The sequence below is a fragment of the Pseudochaenichthys georgianus genome, chromosome 20, assembly GCF_902827115.2.
Source record: "Pseudochaenichthys georgianus chromosome 20, fPseGeo1.2, whole genome shotgun sequence".
Lineage (NCBI taxonomy): Eukaryota > Metazoa > Chordata > Actinopteri > Perciformes > Channichthyidae > Pseudochaenichthys > Pseudochaenichthys georgianus.
The window spans coordinates 23,227,646-23,245,315 of record NC_047522.1 but is presented as its reverse complement, the minus strand read 5'-3'; the positions used below and the strand labels follow the sequence as shown (position 1 = coordinate 23,245,315).

General features: G+C 42.8%; 1 protein-coding gene across 1 annotated transcript; it reads left to right on the top strand.

The window, feature by feature from the left end:
* The first annotated feature begins 1,713 nt into the window (after nt 1-1,713).
* LOC117465859 (glycogenin-1-like) lies at nt 1,714-16,458 on the top strand. Its single transcript, XM_034108914.2, has 7 exons — nt 1,714-1,824; nt 3,668-3,803; nt 3,905-4,079; nt 5,716-5,878; nt 12,485-12,611; nt 13,750-13,960; nt 15,370-16,458. The coding sequence occupies exons 1-7, from the start codon at nt 1,818-1,820 to the stop codon at nt 15,517-15,519; spliced, it is 969 nt and encodes a 322-aa protein (XP_033964805.1). The 5' UTR covers nt 1,714-1,817; the 3' UTR covers nt 15,520-16,458.
* Nucleotides 16,459-17,670: the final 1,212 nt, after the last annotated feature.

Genomic DNA, 17,670 nt, shown 5'->3' with positions numbered 1-17,670 from the left:
GCACTGGCACACATCTCTGAAGCAGAAGGCGTTATTTCACTCATCGCTTTTGTTACGATATGACAATTGTGAAAGAAAGGATTATTATTATCAGTGGTGCCGTTCAAGAGGACATATTCTGCATTTTAAAGTTAATATCAGTATGTAGTGTCTCTTCTGTGACATGTCTCCATGCTTTAGTGTTCAAAAAGCTCTTTATTTTTCTCATACCTGGACCTCTTTTCACCCTCTGTCTGAAACCAGAGCCCAGTCTGCTCTAATTGGTTAGCTGGTCGGCTCTGTTGTGATTGGTCAACTGCTCAGAGATGTCCCGCCTCTTAGACTATCGCATAAAATGTGTCTGAAAGTTACAAAAAATAAATAACTTTGGGATTGTAGCCTTTGCAGTCCATTGACATGCACTAAAACCTAGAGAACACACTACAGGACAGGGAAGCCCCAACATTCAGGGCCCCAACATTTCAGGGCCGGCCCTCGGCATAGGCAGTATAAGCTAATGCTAAGGGCGCATCAACCCATAGGGGGCGCCGGGAAAAAAAAGAAGTTAGAAAAAAAAAAAAAAATGTAATTTCATAACAACACAATTTCCCGAAGTACATATTATTATCTTATACTAACAGAACTACGTATATATTGCGTACAGCGCCCATAAACTATGGCACCCCCCCCCCCCCCCAAATCAAGTTGAACTGCCCCAGTCCCAGTAAAAACCAGAGGTTTATGTGAAATTGTTCTTTTTTTTAAATAATGGTTTTACTGTGCAATTATAGGTTTTAATTTTGTATTTGTATTCATTTAAAATACATCAAACTCCCAAAAAACGTACACAGCTTCTGTGTGCTTTTATCAACATTGGAATTTACTGTGCAAGCGGCCGCGGGGGGAGAGCTTTAGAGAGCTCTCTCCTGAAAGACTGAGAGGCTCTGATAACCTCAGCTCAGTGAGGTAAAGGCACACCTTTATATGATCATTATAGTTATAAAAAATCAAGAGAATATGTGAACAACAGGTATAAAATACTGACAGTACAAAAATCTAAAATCTTGCCTATAGGGCGGCAAATTGGTCAGGGCCGGCGCTGGGCCCTCTTTAAGAGAACATCCCATATATGAATCACCTCAATTGTCTTCGGTTGAACTCAGATAACTTGATGCTCCTCTTAGTATAACATCCATGGCAGCACACCACTTGATCCCAGGTTAACTTTAGAGCGCTGCTGGGACACTAAAAATAATTATCTGTTGTGTAACACAGCACAAAGAGCTGCTGCCCCCGTGTGTCTCCTCGCTATCCTGCTGTTCTGCCTTTTCTCCACAAGATGGCGACAAAACACCAAATCTAAAATATGGAACATGATGTTTCTGATCTCAGCCTCTCGTGACAGCATCACCAACATCTCGTCATTGTCATCGAGAGTAAATATGACACCAGGCAAGGGAGCAGTTGTCTGAAAGGTCAAGGCTGCAGAAAGACAGGAATGTAAATTATGTAAAAGCAAAGGTTAGTTTTAGTTGTCTCACTTTTACGCCACTTGAAAACACTACTTACACTTCCAACACGTGCTCAAGAAGAATTTAAAGTGTTTTAACTCTTCAAAATGATGCATGTGTCTGAATACTTTGTGAATCTGTGAATAGTTGAACCCCTTGACCTTCCGGGGAGCGAGCAGGCTCGTTTTGGAGCAGGTGGGTGTGTCACATGACGCTGCTCCATGCTGGTATAAATCCACCTCTGTGTATTCACTCTGTCCTTTTTCCTCCACGTTAAGCAGCTGTGTGCTCGAGTCCAGGCTACAACGTAGCTTCGACCTCTCCGTCATGTCTGGTATGTAACATTTAAACATTTCCGAGCCGCTACTGTGTGTTTTCGTGAAGCTAACTTGATGCTAAAACGCGTTTCTGTGAAGTTGTTCAAAGCCAGTCCCACTTTGGTTGTGTTTAAAATCAGCGTGTAGCTTTGTGGAAATGTCGGTCGGTCGATAAAGTTGTAATGTTTGTGCAGCAGCTGCCCATGGAAGTTGGCAGAGTTTCAATGTGCAAAAGTACATTGTGTCTCCATCTGTGTGTCAACGCGACCAGCTGACTGCCAGGCGTGAAGCTGTCGGCCATATATGAAACATGTTATCAGATATGACCGCTATTAATGACCGGGTCCCCAGCAGCTGACTGTGTTGTCATGTCAGATAAAAAGAGTAGCATGTTTCAAAGTCATATGAAACGAACAAAAACTGTTGGCTTGCATCTTTAACTTTGAATGAATGACAACAAGTAAAGATAACTCGTTGTAGGGGGCTATTTGGATCCATTTCAGTCCCTGGACATCAGTTTTGGAAACCCTGTGCTCCTGTGTTGCGATTCTGCCCGTGGTGTAAACTTCTAGCCCACTAAATCATGTACTTTTACTGCACTACTTACGTTTCTAAAAGTAAATTCACAAGCTACCCTGCAGTATACACGGTCATAGCTGCACCTTTGAGAACACTTTAATGACCAATCACTATAAAACATATTATTCTGAAATGGACCAATCTGCACAATGAATACTTTTACTTTAACTATACTTTGATGCTAATCCTTTTCTACTTTTACTTGCGTAACATTTTGAATGCAGGACTTTTACTATAACAGAGTATTCATACACCCTTGTACTCTGTACGCCTAAATCCCATGTGTGGCGTTACTGCAGGAAATGGAGGGGTGTGTGCATCCACTCATCATCCAGGCTATGGTTGAGCTTGTTGTTTAATGATGATCAGGCTCCAGGCATTTATACTGCAGCCTGTTGTACCCATTGAAAAGGGGGTGTGAGAGAAAGGGCGTGTGGTGCTGTGTGCAAAGCAACACTTGTATACTGTACATACTGTCTTACTTACTTTGCCCGTTCTTGGCAGGACAATAACTGATCCATGGTTGATATACAATCCAAGTGGGATTGATGTTGCCTCGCATGCTAAAGTCACACAAGCTCTCCAGCTGCCGAGCACATTTCATCATTGGATTTTAATATGTCGTCTCACAGGCGAGTCATTGTTCGGAGTTGGCAGGTAGCTGACACATTTCTTTCCTCCCAGCCGAGGTGGAGGCGCTGAGTCGGCACCACACTGCAAAGAGAATTCACCTAATGAGACTTTTAATCTGGGGCTGTTTGTCTTTTTCTTTGAAGAAGTGAGAACTCTCGCATTTAGGGGAGAATATGTCGAGCTTGTTTTTGAGTCCTTGAAAAATATTAGTTTTCATTAATCTTGTGAACCTTTCGGGAATTGCTAAAGATTTGCTTTTAGTTTGTCTTTTTTCTAAAGTGGCTGTTTTTGTTACTGCAGGCCAAACATTGAAGATATGAATGAATTGCTTTAGCTCAACTGGATCTCGATATATCTCAATTTGCATGTCGACCTTTTTGAAACTTGTTTTGTGGATTTTGTAAAAATATTTGCACTTTCCCGAAGAAGACACCAGTAGAAAAAGTTAGAAAATCCTTAAACTGGACCCACTTTTCTAAGATGAGAGAATTCTACCATCTGAATATCTTGTAATATTTAAATGACCGTCAAAAGATGCAGCCAAAACTATATTTCAAACTTTTTTGAACATGTCATCGAACATTTATTTTACTTCAGTAACCATCAGTTGCTTATGATAATAACCCCCTGCTCTTCTTGCCTCTGCAGACCAGGCTTTTGTGACGTTGGCTACCAATGACAGCTATGCTCGTGGAGCCATGGTTTTGGGAAAGTCCCTCCGCAACCACAACACATCCAAGAAGCTGGTGGCTCTCATCGGTCCACAGATGTCGGAGCCTTGCAAGTAAGAAACGTAGCCATTGGTGCAATGTCTCTAAACCCCACGCAGTGCCTCGTCTCCCACCTGGACTTTTGATGGAGATTAATGCTGTTGTGAATCATCAGGGCGGTGCTGAAGAGGATCTATGACGAGGTGAGGGAGGTGGACGTTCTGGACAGCGGAGACACGGCACACCTGGCCATGATGAAGAGGCCCGACCTGGGCGTCACCTTCACCAAACTGCACTGCTGGACCCTCACACACTACTCCAAGTGTGTGTTCATGGACGCAGACACGCTGGTGAGGCTCACACTGAACCTTCCTTAAAGGCCCGATTATACTGTTTTCCATCAATATAGGCGAGGTCTCAGATATATACAAAACATGTCTCTGAAGTGTTTGACACCAAACAGATCATGGCAGCATTACCCATAATCCCCTCTGTTTCAGCCCTGATTCCAAAGTGCTGATTCTCTGTCTGTTACTTTAGATGACAATAAGGAGCCCCTCCCCACGCCCCTCTGAGAGACATTTGGTTACAAAGAACTCAATGGAGCTCTAGAGGAGATTCAGGTGATAAGGGGGGGGGGGGGGGGGTTACCTTGGTTGCTGATTGGCTAATGGTTACCCAAGACAACACATCGTTATGACATCATAAAGTGGCCAAAATCTGATCAGCTCATTTTCAGACAGGTTTTTATAGAAATGGATCAAAAAGAGAGAAAATCTTTGTTCTTGAAACTTTCAGAGTCTCTTTCCACAGAGGGGACACATGTTGATGTAGAAGAGACATGGAGAAGAGGGGACACATGTTGATGAAGAAGAGACATGGAGAAGAGGGGACACATGTTGATGTAGAAGAGACATGGAGAAGAGGGGACACATGTTGATGAAGAAGAGACATGGAGAAGAGGGGACACATGTTGATGAAGAAGAGACATGAAGAAGAGGGGACACATGTTGATGTAGAAGAGACATGAAGAAGAGGGGACACATGTTGATGTAGAAGAGACATGAAGAAGAGGGGACACATGTTGATGAAGAAGAGACATGAAGAAGAGGGGACACATGTTGATGTAGAAGAGACATGAAGAAGAGGGGACACATGTTGATGAAGAAGAGACATGGAGAAGAGGGGACACGTGTTGATGTAGAAGAGACATGGAGAAGAGGGGACACATGTTGATGTAGAAGAGACATGGAGAAGAGGGGACACGTGTTGATGAAGAAGAGACATGGAGAAGAGGGGACACGTGTTGATGTAGAAGAGACATGGAGAAGAGGGGACACGTGTTGATGTAGAAGAGACATGAAGAAGAGGGGACACATGTTGATGTAGAAGAGGGGACACATGTTGATGTAGAAGAGACATGAAGAAGAGGGGACACATGTTGATGTAGGAGAGACATGGAGAAGAGGGGACACATGTTGATATAGAAGAGACATGGAGAAGAGGGGACACATGTTGATGTAGAAGAGACATGAAGAAGAGGGGACACATGTGATGTCGAAGAGACATGAAGAAGAGGGGACACATGCTGATGTAGGAGAGACATGGAGAAGAGGGGACACATGTTGATGTAGGAAAGACATGGAGAAGAGGGGACACATGTTGATATAGAAGAGACATGAAGAAGAGGGGACACATGTGATGTAGAAGAGACATGAAGAAGAGGGGACACATGCTGATGTAGGAGAGACATGGAGAAGAGGGGACACATGTTGATGTAGAAGAGACATGAAGAAGAGGGGACACATGTTGATGTAGGAGAGACATGGAGAAGAGGGGACACATGTTGATGTAGGAGAGACATGGAGAAGAGGGGACACATGTTGATATAGAAGAGACATGGAGAAGTGGATTTTGTATAATTCTTTAAGCGAGAATAATTCAACGTGTCGTTCTGCTACTATTTATTGTCCCTTTGCTTCCTAGGTGCTCTCAAATATCGATGAGCTGTTCAACAGAGAGGAGCTGTCGGCGGCTCCTGACCCCGGCTGGCCCGACTGCTTCAACTCCGGTGTGTTTGTGTTCCGTCCGTCTCTGGAGACCTACGGCAAGCTGCTCCAGCACTGTACAGACCACGGCAGCTTCGACGGTGAGTCCAGAAGACTTTTCACATGACGCCATGTTTGGGAAAGACGGCTCGTTAAAGAGGCCATGTTCTGCTTTTAAGGGGTTTTCACATTTCCTGTAGTGTGTTGTTTTTATAGGTTTTACTGCAAAGGCTTAAATTCAAAGGTTTCTTTCTCTCACACTCCCCCCTGCCTGAAACACCTCCATTTGACTGTTTACTTCCATAACAGTGACATCACTATGTAACACACGCTTCTATTGGCTGGCAACACGTGATAGGCTAAGGGGCGGGACATCTCTAAGCGGTCGACCAATCACAGACTGAACTAGGAATTGAAAATACTCAGTATATGTAGTTGCATCCCTACTTCACTTTAAATTAAGACGGATTATAATATCCATGAAAGTGCTGACTAAAATGATAACCTGACTTTTCTATTGGCTTTTGTATGAACAAAATGTATGTGTGCTGATTGGTCGGTTTAATTTTAACCTTGGCTAACTGCGCTCGCCGTTTCCAGCCATTTTCAAAAGATATTTCCAACCTCTTTTTAAATGGATCTACCCATTTTCAGTTCTCCTTAAAGCGTGTTCTGCTTGTTGGTATTGGGTGAGACAAATATTTGTGGCATTTCAAGTTTCTCTTAAAAAAGACTAGTCACAGTTTTTGCCGAATGCATCGCAAGAAAGGATGCTTAGAATGGCAGCTATTTCTGGTTTCCCACCACTTTGAAGTCTGTTTTCAGTGCGCACACATCGAGGGTCTGACCAGCCTCGGGTAACATTGAGTTCTTGGTATCGTGAAGTTAAACGGAGTTGTTTATCTTGCTTTCAGTACGTCTTTTTATCGAGCCCAGACACAAGGCCCTCCTGTCACCGACTGTCCCTCTCGGAGTTATTCTCAGGGGCTCGGTGAGGGGTGGGGGTGCAGGCTAAATTTGAGAGGCTTGGTTTTGCACAGGGGCCGTTTGACATTCAGCAGCTCCTCTCAGAGGCGTACTGTAACTGCATTGTGGTCTTCCCCTTGGCTTCATGTCAGGTTCGCTGGGCAGCCCCTGGACAGATCATTAGTGCATACGTGTGGGGGGCTGCTGTTCTTATATAATGCAGATTTATCCACTTGGATTAACAGGAAAAGTCCAACTAGTTTTTGCACGTTACATAAAACAGCTGGAATCTTCACACTTGATTCAGCCATTGCCATTTTTGGAAGAAAACTCCAGTCAAGCTTTTTCCATGAGGACATGCGTTCCCATTAAGCTTCATTAAACACTTCTAATCATTACGTCGCCTTAGCTGAGAATAGTAAGAAGTTCAGTACGAAGCGCAACCAAACATTGGGACATGATAACTCCACGAATAGATATTAGATTTATTATGTTTGTAATGCCATTTTAAAAGAGGGGTTTGAAGTGTTTTTAAGGAGAAATGTAGTACATTTTTGTTTTAAAGCGTTTAACCACAAATTAAGGGCCTGATTTTGTTACCAAACCGTCGTACTTGATGCTGATTGGACGAGAACAACGGATAACTCCATTCAGCGTTGGAGAGCGTGAGATGTGGACGTCTGGACTCGGACCAAAGCCATTGTTTCCTCAGGGCGCCGAAACAAAGGAACGGAACGGGATGAGACTCAGAGCGGGCTCGTCCTCGTTGGAGGCTGTGAAGCTTTTTTAACATTAAATGACAAGCCGTTTTGTTTACTGACACTTTTAAAAAGCAATCCGTCAGCGAGAGTCCATCGGAGAACCAATTAGTTTGCTCAATCGTTGCCAACGCTTTCAAGTGCTGAATTATCCTGGCTAACAGAAGCGTTTTGTTTTTTTCAAACAACCCCAGACCAAAGACATTGTTTGTAGTTCTTTGGCAATTACAAAATACACACTATTTTTTTCTATTTAAATTCATTTATATCTCCTTTTCCTATATTTTGAATCCGGACCGATAAGGATGTAACTTATAATACACACAAAGACATTGTTGCATACTTTTTGTTCAGGACAGAGAAGCAGCTTTGTCAATAAAACCAGTCATTATAATTATTGGAGCTCTTTGGCATTCTGTTTTCCAACTCTCTGGACCCAACATGTCCAGATAATGACTTCCATTTCCCCAACACACACTTAATACCTCTTCCTTTAATCTCCATTTCCTATTATGAGTCTAGAGTACAGATAAGGATGTAAACTCAACTGGATCCAGTAAATATCCGTGAGGCGGTAATTGTGTTTTAATTTCAGTTGTAGCATCAGGATGTGAGCGTCTGTGCCTGTGGCATGCAAGCGGTCTTATTTATAGCCGTGACGGCCTTTCGTGTGCGCTGGGGCATGAGTTGAAGTCGCTGACCTTTAGCATTTCATTTCCACTCTGCTGTGAGGAGGACACGGGCAGCTCTCTGGATGATATTGAAAAATAGCTGAGGAAAGACAACAGGAAAATAATTTCAGAGGTTGAACCCGGAGGCTCTGGAGTTCGCCGCTGGCTCGGTCACATGCACATTCTTTCAGAGCCCTGCTCATCCCCTCAAAACGAAGCCTCGTTTAAAGTCTGAAATCTCCCCGCAGAGGTTGTGGGTTCAGACAAACGCCAGCTATGCGTGTTATTTTAAAACTGCCGCAGCGTGCGGTTTCGCAAGCTGTACAGTTCTGTGCTTTTTAGGAACTACGTGTTCTATCAAAGGACGGCATCTGCCATTGTCAATCCAAGGACTTTAGGACCAATGAATAGTCAACGAGTCTGTTTCTTAGTCGGTTCCAGATTTGAAACTCTGTTCAATCTGGTTTTAACTCGCCTGAACTTCATTACAACTGGCAATATACAAGTCCCAACCTTCAGGGTCCACTGCCCCAGAACAGGGGCTTCACTGCTTAGTAATGGAGGAGAATAATCACATTAAATTCCACACATTGTGAGTATTGACTTCCAACAGCAGAGGGCAGCATTGTCTTCATTATTTCTTTTATCTAGGAGACATGCTGTATCAGGATCGCAAACTTTCCAGCCCTAGTGCGTCCTCTGCTACAGCGCTTCATAGAGGTTTTGACTAGACCATGCACTATGGATGTTGGTGATGCATTTAATGTGCAAATCCACAGTTTCTCTTACTGTACTGCATGTTGAGCAACACATTTGAGCTGTGTTGCTTTAAAGCAGGGGTGCCCAACCAGTCGATCGCGATCGACGGGGAGATTCCCAGTCGATCGCGAGATGTGTCTAAAAATAGAACAACAATATTCTGTTTTATCGTTAATGTCCTATAACATAATCTTCCTCTGCCAGAATAATGCACTTGAACGCATCAAAGCTTTGTGATTGGCCGGCGAGACCCCATGTGTCGGGGCGTGGCTGGTGGGCAGTGCACTAGTCCGTGTCAACACCAGGAGTGACAGTCCGCACACACACAAGAAGCAACACATATATAATTTTCACTCCGAGTGGGAGGATGATTATTTTTGTATCTATTCCAATTCAAAGTCCATCTGTCTCATCTGCAATGCAAGCGAGGCTTTATCGAAGAAGGGTAATTTAGGAGCGGCTTTTCAAAACAGTGCACAAACGCTACGAGACGGAATTACTTCCTAATTCTGCGCTCCCAAAAGGGGAGGGGCCTGAGAGGACAGCTAAATGCACTGCAGTCCATTTCCACCAGGCCCAACAACAAGAGCAAGGCTGCTCCCAGAGCATCTTATCGTGTCAGTCACGTTCTTGCGAAACACATGAAGTCTTTCAAAGACGGCGAAGTTGTGAAAGAAGCATTCCTGGAGGCTGCCGACGCGTAATAAAAATAACAGAAGCATTTCAACAGGTTTTTGATATGATAAAAACTCAAGTTAGATACCGTTATTAATCAGCTGTAAATTTGAGTTTGTTTGAACTTATTCATTATAATTATTGTACAAAATGGTATAAGAATGCAAACTTAAATTGATTATAGTCTATCAATTCAGGTTAAGAAACTAGTGTTGCTTGCATCCTATTTTAAAAGGCATTTCTTTTTATACTCGACTAAAATGCAACAAAAAGGGTTTGATTTTATTAATGTTGTCTTTTTTATTGCACTTTGGCAGCAGATTCCTGAGTAGCTTCAGATCTGAGTTGTCTTATTAGTAAGCCTAATTTATACTTTTGTAGCAACACTGTTTTTATATAATGGCAAAGAAAGGGTTCAGAGTTTTTCCCTGTGTCATATGTGGCAGCACTGTTCAATGCTTCTTGAAAACATTACCCACTGTAGTATGTGACGTGTGAATACACTCCAACTCTGTATCAACAACTCTGTTGTGTAACTTCAGTTAAATACTTGTATGTGTGTAGATTAGAAAGAGGTGAGATAAAGGATCTGCAGTATTTTATGGAGTATTAATCGTACAAAGGTCAGTTTTATTCAAGTAGAAGTGTGTATTTACCTGGTAGTAGGCTGTCAGTAATGGCTACGCCTCTCTATTTGGACGGGTAGATCTCGGCAGACTGGCAACTTTAAAAGTAGCTCTCGGTTAAAAAAAAAAGGTTGGGCACCCCTGCTTTAAAGGTAGATAGGTAAGAATGGAGAAAGCAGCTCGAGTGCGCTAGAAAGTACGCAGCTGAAAGAAATCTGCCCCTTCCTTCAGACTTCCTCACAGAGCCCCGCCTCCAACACACACGAACGCGCACATGACCAATGAGGGCACGAGGTAAGTCTGTGCCCAGATGGAAGGCTGACAGGCAGGTAGGCCATCCACTTACTTTAGCCGGGCCGGCTCAGATGATTGGTCGAGCTTTTTACAGCACTACGGCTTCCACAGATGATATTTTTTGTATTTATTGGCAAAGCATTTAATATATTCCTTGCTATCGGGATGTAAAGAGCATTCCATGGAATATAACAGAGTGTTTCTGAAGTGAATGACCTACCCCACCTTTAGGATGCATTTGCACAATAGAGGCTGTGACACTACAACTGTAAAGGTTTTGGTGTCTCTTTGCAGACTTTGACTTTGAGCACATATCAGGCATCAATCTGTCAAAGATAAGATAACCCCTCAGCCCTGTGATGGATCAGCCAGAGAACCATGCTTTCTATATACATGCATTATATACAGGCCCTCCACCAACACGATGATCCGTGGTATGTTTCCTCCAGAGGAGAGTCAACACTAACTCGCATGTGTCAGGCGTGTTCAGCACATCCTGCCCTTTAATAATTAAGGCGTCGTATGATAGGATTGTGAAGGGAAACTTATTCAGCTCTTACTCTACTACTAAGTCGGATACTTTTTAAATGATCCCAGTAGTAGTAGACCTATATGTTCCGAATGTGTGGGAGCATGTCTGGACTGATTTTAGAAATCTGCTGACGAATGGCGCGGTGTCGGCTGAAGCTCTAATGAATCTGGCCGTCGAAGGAGCACAGATAATTTCACTAAAGTCTCTCACAGCTTTTCAAAGGAGCCGTCCAGTCATGTGCTAAAACCTGACACTTAAGAAGCATTTCTAAAGAGACCTGTTGCGCCACATAGACCTTTCCCAACATGTTCACACTACGGATAAAGACTTGCAGTATTTGGGATGTGAAACCTTCCAAGCGTCGCATGCAGCCCAATATCTGCGTCTCAAATGGCACATAATGCTTTAGTGTGCTCTACATATTTTAAAGTCATTTGAAACTGCAGATTGAACGGATGACTTCTGTTGGTTTCACTAGATTTTGACTGTTAGCGGACTGTATGCTACCTGTCCAGCAATGTGTCCAGTGACAAAGTTAGCAAGTTAAAGGAGACCTATCATGCTATATTTGAATAATATATTGTAGGGCCATACGCACCTATATAAGGTTTATTTATACGTTTTCTTTTTCAAAATACCAAACGTATCATGCATTTTAGCCATGCCTCATTTTGCTCTCCTCCAACCCTGTCTTTGCAAGCGCTGCCGCTGACCACGCCCCCTACAAAGGAGGGGGCCGAGTGAGCGTCATGTTGCCATGCTGTTGCCACGCCGCGGCAACCTCTCATTCCCCTGATTGGTGGAGAGTTGGCCATATAGGCGGAGCTCCTCGTCACTGACGTCACACTATTTTCAAATCTGTATCAGATCCGTTGCAGCCCCGTTTTTAGAGATTTGGGTTCGGAGGAAAAGAGACTGTTGTGTTTTCTGACACTTAGTGAGTTCTCTGGAACACCGGGGACACATATTCATGTTTAAAAGACGTACAAAGGTGCATTTTGCATGATAGGTCCCCTTTATGGTGAGTCGTTTAGCTGCTGCTGTGCAGAGAGACTACAACTACACTAATGAAAAAGCGAATGTACTTTTATTTAGAGGTTTTTACATTGCATTAGTTGTGCAAATCCATTTGATGTCACTGTACAGTTTGAACATTTAACTGCTTTACTTGACACAACTATGACACTACATTAGCCATATATTTACAGGCCATGACACCACAGCCTGTTGAAAGGCTTCTGGTGTGACACAGCAGAGTGTGTCTTTGCAACAAGCATAGTATCAGTCAGTGAGAAAAGGGTAGGCATCAGTCTGTCTAATATGAGAGGAATAACTCGTCACCCCTGTGGGGATTAGCCAGGGAACTGTTAAGTGCTCTCTGCATACTGTGTGTTGATGTTCCTCTCTCTCTCTCTCTCTCTCTCAGGAGGGGACCAGGGGGTTTTGAACAGCTTCTTCAACGACTGGTCAACAGCTGACATATCCAAACACCTCCCCTTCATCTACAACCTGAGCAGCATCGCCATCTACACCTACCTTCCAGCATTCAAGCAGTGAGTGTGTGTGTGTGTGTGTGTGTGTGTAGTAAGAGCTGCTCCAGTGAGACAGCAGAGTCCGTCTGTGGCTGAAATCATGCTTAATGGATGCAAAGCCAATCGGTAAGTAGACACTGGATCACATGACGTCACATCACGACGTCATCAGCAGGGCGCTGGGTCTGATGTCCCCCCGAGCTCCAACAGCTGAAGCTATATCCTAAAATAGAGCGGTGTAGTTGGAGACCCTTTTATGTCCCCCTCCTTCTGGGCATTGTGCCTCTACACCCCGCGTCTCCTTAGCAACAAACCTCACCAACAAGCTCTTAGTTTGACATTTCCTGGCGTCCCAATGAGGGGCTGGCGAGCGTGGGCTTGCTTGTTGTCCACGATGGTAGTTAAAGGTCTGGCAAACGCAACACAACGACCCTCCCAGGGCCTGACTCCGATGTATTCCTGTACATGTGCAGTTTGCCAATCTATGAAGAAATGTGTATCTGTTGGCGGGGTTTATAATACCGTTACAAAAATACAATGTGAAACCTTAAAGGGTCGCTGTTATGCTCTTGGTGTCTCTCCTGGGACATGTCTCCATGCTTTAAAGTTCAAAAAGCTCTATTTTTCTCACCCTCTGTCTGAAACCAGAGCCCAGTCTGCTCTGATTGGTTAGCTGGCCGGCTCTGTTGTGATTGGTCAACCTGGTCTCTTTACTAATTATCAGTAGATGTTTTCATTTTAAGTGAGCGGATGCCGAGGTCAGAAGAATATAAGACGGTAAGCCTTTGTTAGGTAGGGTAGGGTAGGTACGTTTGAGAAACCGTCGCGAGAATTTGAAAATACACGAAATCTGCCACTTCCTTATCGAGCCCCTCCAACACACGCAACAAAGTGTATCTCGAGCCGGGTTCTCAAACTTACATGCCCTACCTTAAGGTTATAAAACAGTAAGCCTTTGTTGGGTAAAGGTCGGGTATGTACGTTTGAGAAACCGCTAATTGAAGTCAAAAGCGGTTCGAAAAGTTAGTCCTGTTTTAAGTGTGGGGCCGTTTTATTTGAAGTGACTGGATAATGTTTTCTGAATCGGAATGACTTGTCTAGCTATCATTTAAATGAGACATCCAAACTTAATCCACAATAAAAAAACATCTCGTTTCAGATATGGTGGCAATGCCAAGGTGGTGCATTTCCTGGGGAAGACCAAGCCGTGGAGCTACACGTACAACACCACATCCAGACAGGTCACAGGCAGCGACGCCGCCACACACCCCACCTTCCTGCTGGACTGGTGGAGCCTGTACTCCCGCACCGTGGTGCCCATGCTGCAGGAGCAGTACGGAGACGAGCCCTTCTACTCCGGATGTGTGGAGGTGAGGGAACATATACGTTTTAATGCTGTGTTGGTGATGTGATGAGAAGTTGCCATCACTTACACTGGAAAAAATACTGCTCCAAAAACAAGTTAAACATTATTGAAATTAAGACGTTTTCACTTGAAATGAGTCCAAAAATCTGCCAATAGAACATGAGCTTGGTGAGATGTCTTGAAATAAGAAGGGTATTTAGATAAATCACATCTTGTGATTAGCTGGGAGAACTCATTCTGAACTATATTTGACCAGAATCAGGAAATGTTGTAACAAAAAAACGTTAGTTGGTGATTTCCTAATAAATATGTTTCATCTGAGAAACGACTCAAAATCAGATGTTTCTACTGAACAAGATGATGCCTCGTCTAAAAGCAAGACTTGATGTCTCACTGCAGCGCTACTTCTGAAGTCTGTGTCTTCTATCAGGAGAAGAGACACATTCTGATATTAGACACATATACTGGGCAAGAATTCGAGTTTTGTAGTGTAATCAGAATCAGGTTTATCACCAGGTCGGTCGACCCGTACGAGGAATTTGACTTGGTGTCGTAGTGCATACATAGTTAAACAACATTTTTTTTAAAACACAGATGGGGAACTATAATAAGAACACTATAATAACATTACAAAAAATAAGTAAAAAAGAAAGCAGTAATTTACATTGAAATAGAATGCAATGACGTATCAAATATGTGCAGTAAGCAAACCAGATATTGTCAACATTGTAATGATCTTGATCTGAAACTTGTTCTCAAAATTCTTATAAGCTTTAGATTTTTTTTCTGCAACAGCTTTCCCCTTGGTTTCAATGTTCCTTATTAATTGTGAAGCATTGTTTTAAAATGTAGGGAAAGATGTGTACTTGGTCTGCTGAGGTAAAGTCTCCGTATGGCTAGCTTGCAGGAAAATGAATAGATCTGTTATGTGTTCAATGCGTGACCAAGTACACGCTAATAAGAACCAGAAAACCAAAGGGATTGTGGATTTCCAAAGTGTTGCGTAATCAAATCTAACAGATCAGCCCTTCCTCACGCATGCCACGGTTTCCTGTTTGTCCAGCTCTATTGGAAACATGTGGCGCTTGCATAAAGACAAGTGATACTATGTGTTTTGTAATTTCCCCCGGTTTGATGGTAACTTTTGTATTTTGTTCTGGATGCTATACGTCTTATAGTCCCAGCCCTGTGACATGCACACTATTGAGAGTGCAGGTGCTACTGATGGGTTTCTTCTTGTGCACTAGCAGCCGATGACAGCTGGTTGTAATGCCATGACCGTTCCTCCTCTAAAGTCCCAGCCTCGTGGGTTTGGCTTTGGCCGTTAATGTAGACGAGCTTCAGTGCGTTTCAAAAGCTGCATGATGACATGTCATGCTCTTGGTTTCACTACTGTCTGTGTTTCTTTCTCAGGGTGACAGTTGCCCCGAAGGTGATCAAGCAACCTCCACGGGACTGTCCTCAGAAGAGCGGAAGCAGAAATGGGAGCAAGGCCAGGCGGACTACTTGGGAATGGACTCATTTGATAACATCAAGAAAAAGCTTGATTCTTTTCTCAAATGAAGAATAGAGCACTTGCAGTTTCCTGTCGGCATAGGTCATTAAAAAACAAAAAAATACTGTAAAACACCTCATCTGTTACACATAGCTGTTTGTCGACCCGAATGAGTCTCTCGCTCCACCAGCATTACTACAACGGGGAGGGGGGGGGAAATATGATGTACTGTCTATTTCCCTGCGACACGTATCTGTGCTGTTACACTGTGAAGAGAGGCAGGAAGGATCTACAGCTAAACATCCATTTGAAGGTACTTGCAATGGACATTTTGCAAAGTCTGTCGTCATGCTATTGTAGGATATGTTAACACTAGTTGAACTCGGCGTTTTGTATCTCAGCAGTCACTTATTCTTAATGATTTTCTTTCTTTTTTACACCACGCAGACTCCTATTAATCTCCAGCGCATTCATTTCTCCTCTCTTATTTCTCATGGTTTAACATGGAGGCAGCCGATGTTTGACATGGAAACACACAGATATGTTTACAGCACGTCTGAAGGCCACAGGACGGTGGTTTAGCCGTAGACTACCGTCTAATTACATCTGTTAACACCTTAAGGTGAAACAATTGTGTTAAATCTCATCTGGAATAAATAAAAACATTAAAGTGATGGCTTTGCTCAGGCGATATGTTTCTACGGTGTGCATACCAAACATGTTCTGACACAGATTCTCTCTTAACCCTCAAATAGGCAAGCGCATGAAAGTACTTTGGAAAATGTATTAACGTTATTCATGTATTTAGGCTAAAAAGACAAAGTTATTTCTACTGATCCTCAGTGCCTTGTGTTTTGCTCTCTAATGCCGTCATCTCATCTTTTCTTGACTTTCAGCTTTTCTGTAGGACATAATGTTTTTTTTAACTTTCCTGTGTTTCACTTGACCAGGATGTTGGTTGTACCATTTAAAATGTCATCTGGAATAAATAAAAACATTAAAAGTTATGGCTTTGCTCGGGTGATATGTTTTACTCCTGGAGGTTTCGGGGGAACTGGAACCACAGCAGACTTGGTTTTTAAACGCATACTAAACTCCTACGGTGTGTATACCAAACATGTTCTGACACAGATTCTCTCTTAACCCTCAAATAGGCAAGCAACTGAGAATACTTTGGAAAATATATTATCTTTTATACATGTATTTAGACTAACACAAGTTTTAAAGCTTTTTTTTTTCTTATGTGACTTTCTTCCATCTCGCCATTTAGTGTCAACATTTGTATTGAACCTGTGCAACACCTATGGTACATTGTCCTACCATATTGACGTTACATGCATGTTACTCAACATATTTACACATATATTGCATCCACAGTACACCCATGTTAACTCTGTTACACCCATGTATTGCACTCGTATTGCACTGCCATTACACCTTTTTATCTGTAGAGTATAGGCCTCAAAACATAAGTATATCTGGGAGATTATACCCGTTTTATACTTTATTTGGGCAATGTGTTCTCCAGGATACAAACTATTGAATGAGCTGCAGGCAGAGGCTGAGTCAGAGGAAAGATTAAACTGTGTTTGTGCCCACTTTTAATCACATTTTGATAATTGGTAAGCAAAGATTCTTGTATTCGCTGCAGTGCTAGATCATCTCGATAGGGGGCGATGCAGAGTCATTTAACGTTACTATAGAAACGCATACACAACTGCCAGCTGTAGTGATTCCGGAAAACAGCTGTTTCCACGTGACTCTTTATGCAAATTTTAACCGAATTGCATATATTTTCAAAACAAAACCAGTATAGCTTCTTCTGTCAGAGTTCAGGTTATAAATATGTATGATTTTATTTAGCAAAGGAAGGCAAAAGGCTGCTATTCTGCAGCGTACAGGAGGGAACATAATTAAAGCATACAATCATTTGTATTTGTGTTTTTAAATGATGAATACACAGACACACGTACTTAACATAACAGGGAGTATGGACTGATTGATTAAATCACATTATTTGTAGTCAGATCGGATCAGACACATTATTGCACAGTATTATGACTCAGATAGTTCATGAGAAATGTTTCAATGCTGCGCACTTCCTGTTTGGCTCCAAATCCCATCAGTGAGACGTGTGCTTGCAAGTCTGGAATATATACTATTACATCACACGGCTTATTTAGCAATATAAAGCATTTCCATAATCGTCTTTCTTGCAC

Coding starts and splice junctions, on each gene's coding strand:
- LOC117465859 (XM_034108914.2), top strand. Junction 3,804..3,904: donor CAGATGTCGGAGCCTTGCAA/GTAAGAAACGTA, acceptor GTGAATCATCAG/GGCGGTGCTGAAGAGGATCT. Junction 12,612..13,749: donor TACCTTCCAGCATTCAAGCA/GTGAGTGTGTGT, acceptor ATCTCGTTTCAG/ATATGGTGGCAATGCCAAGG.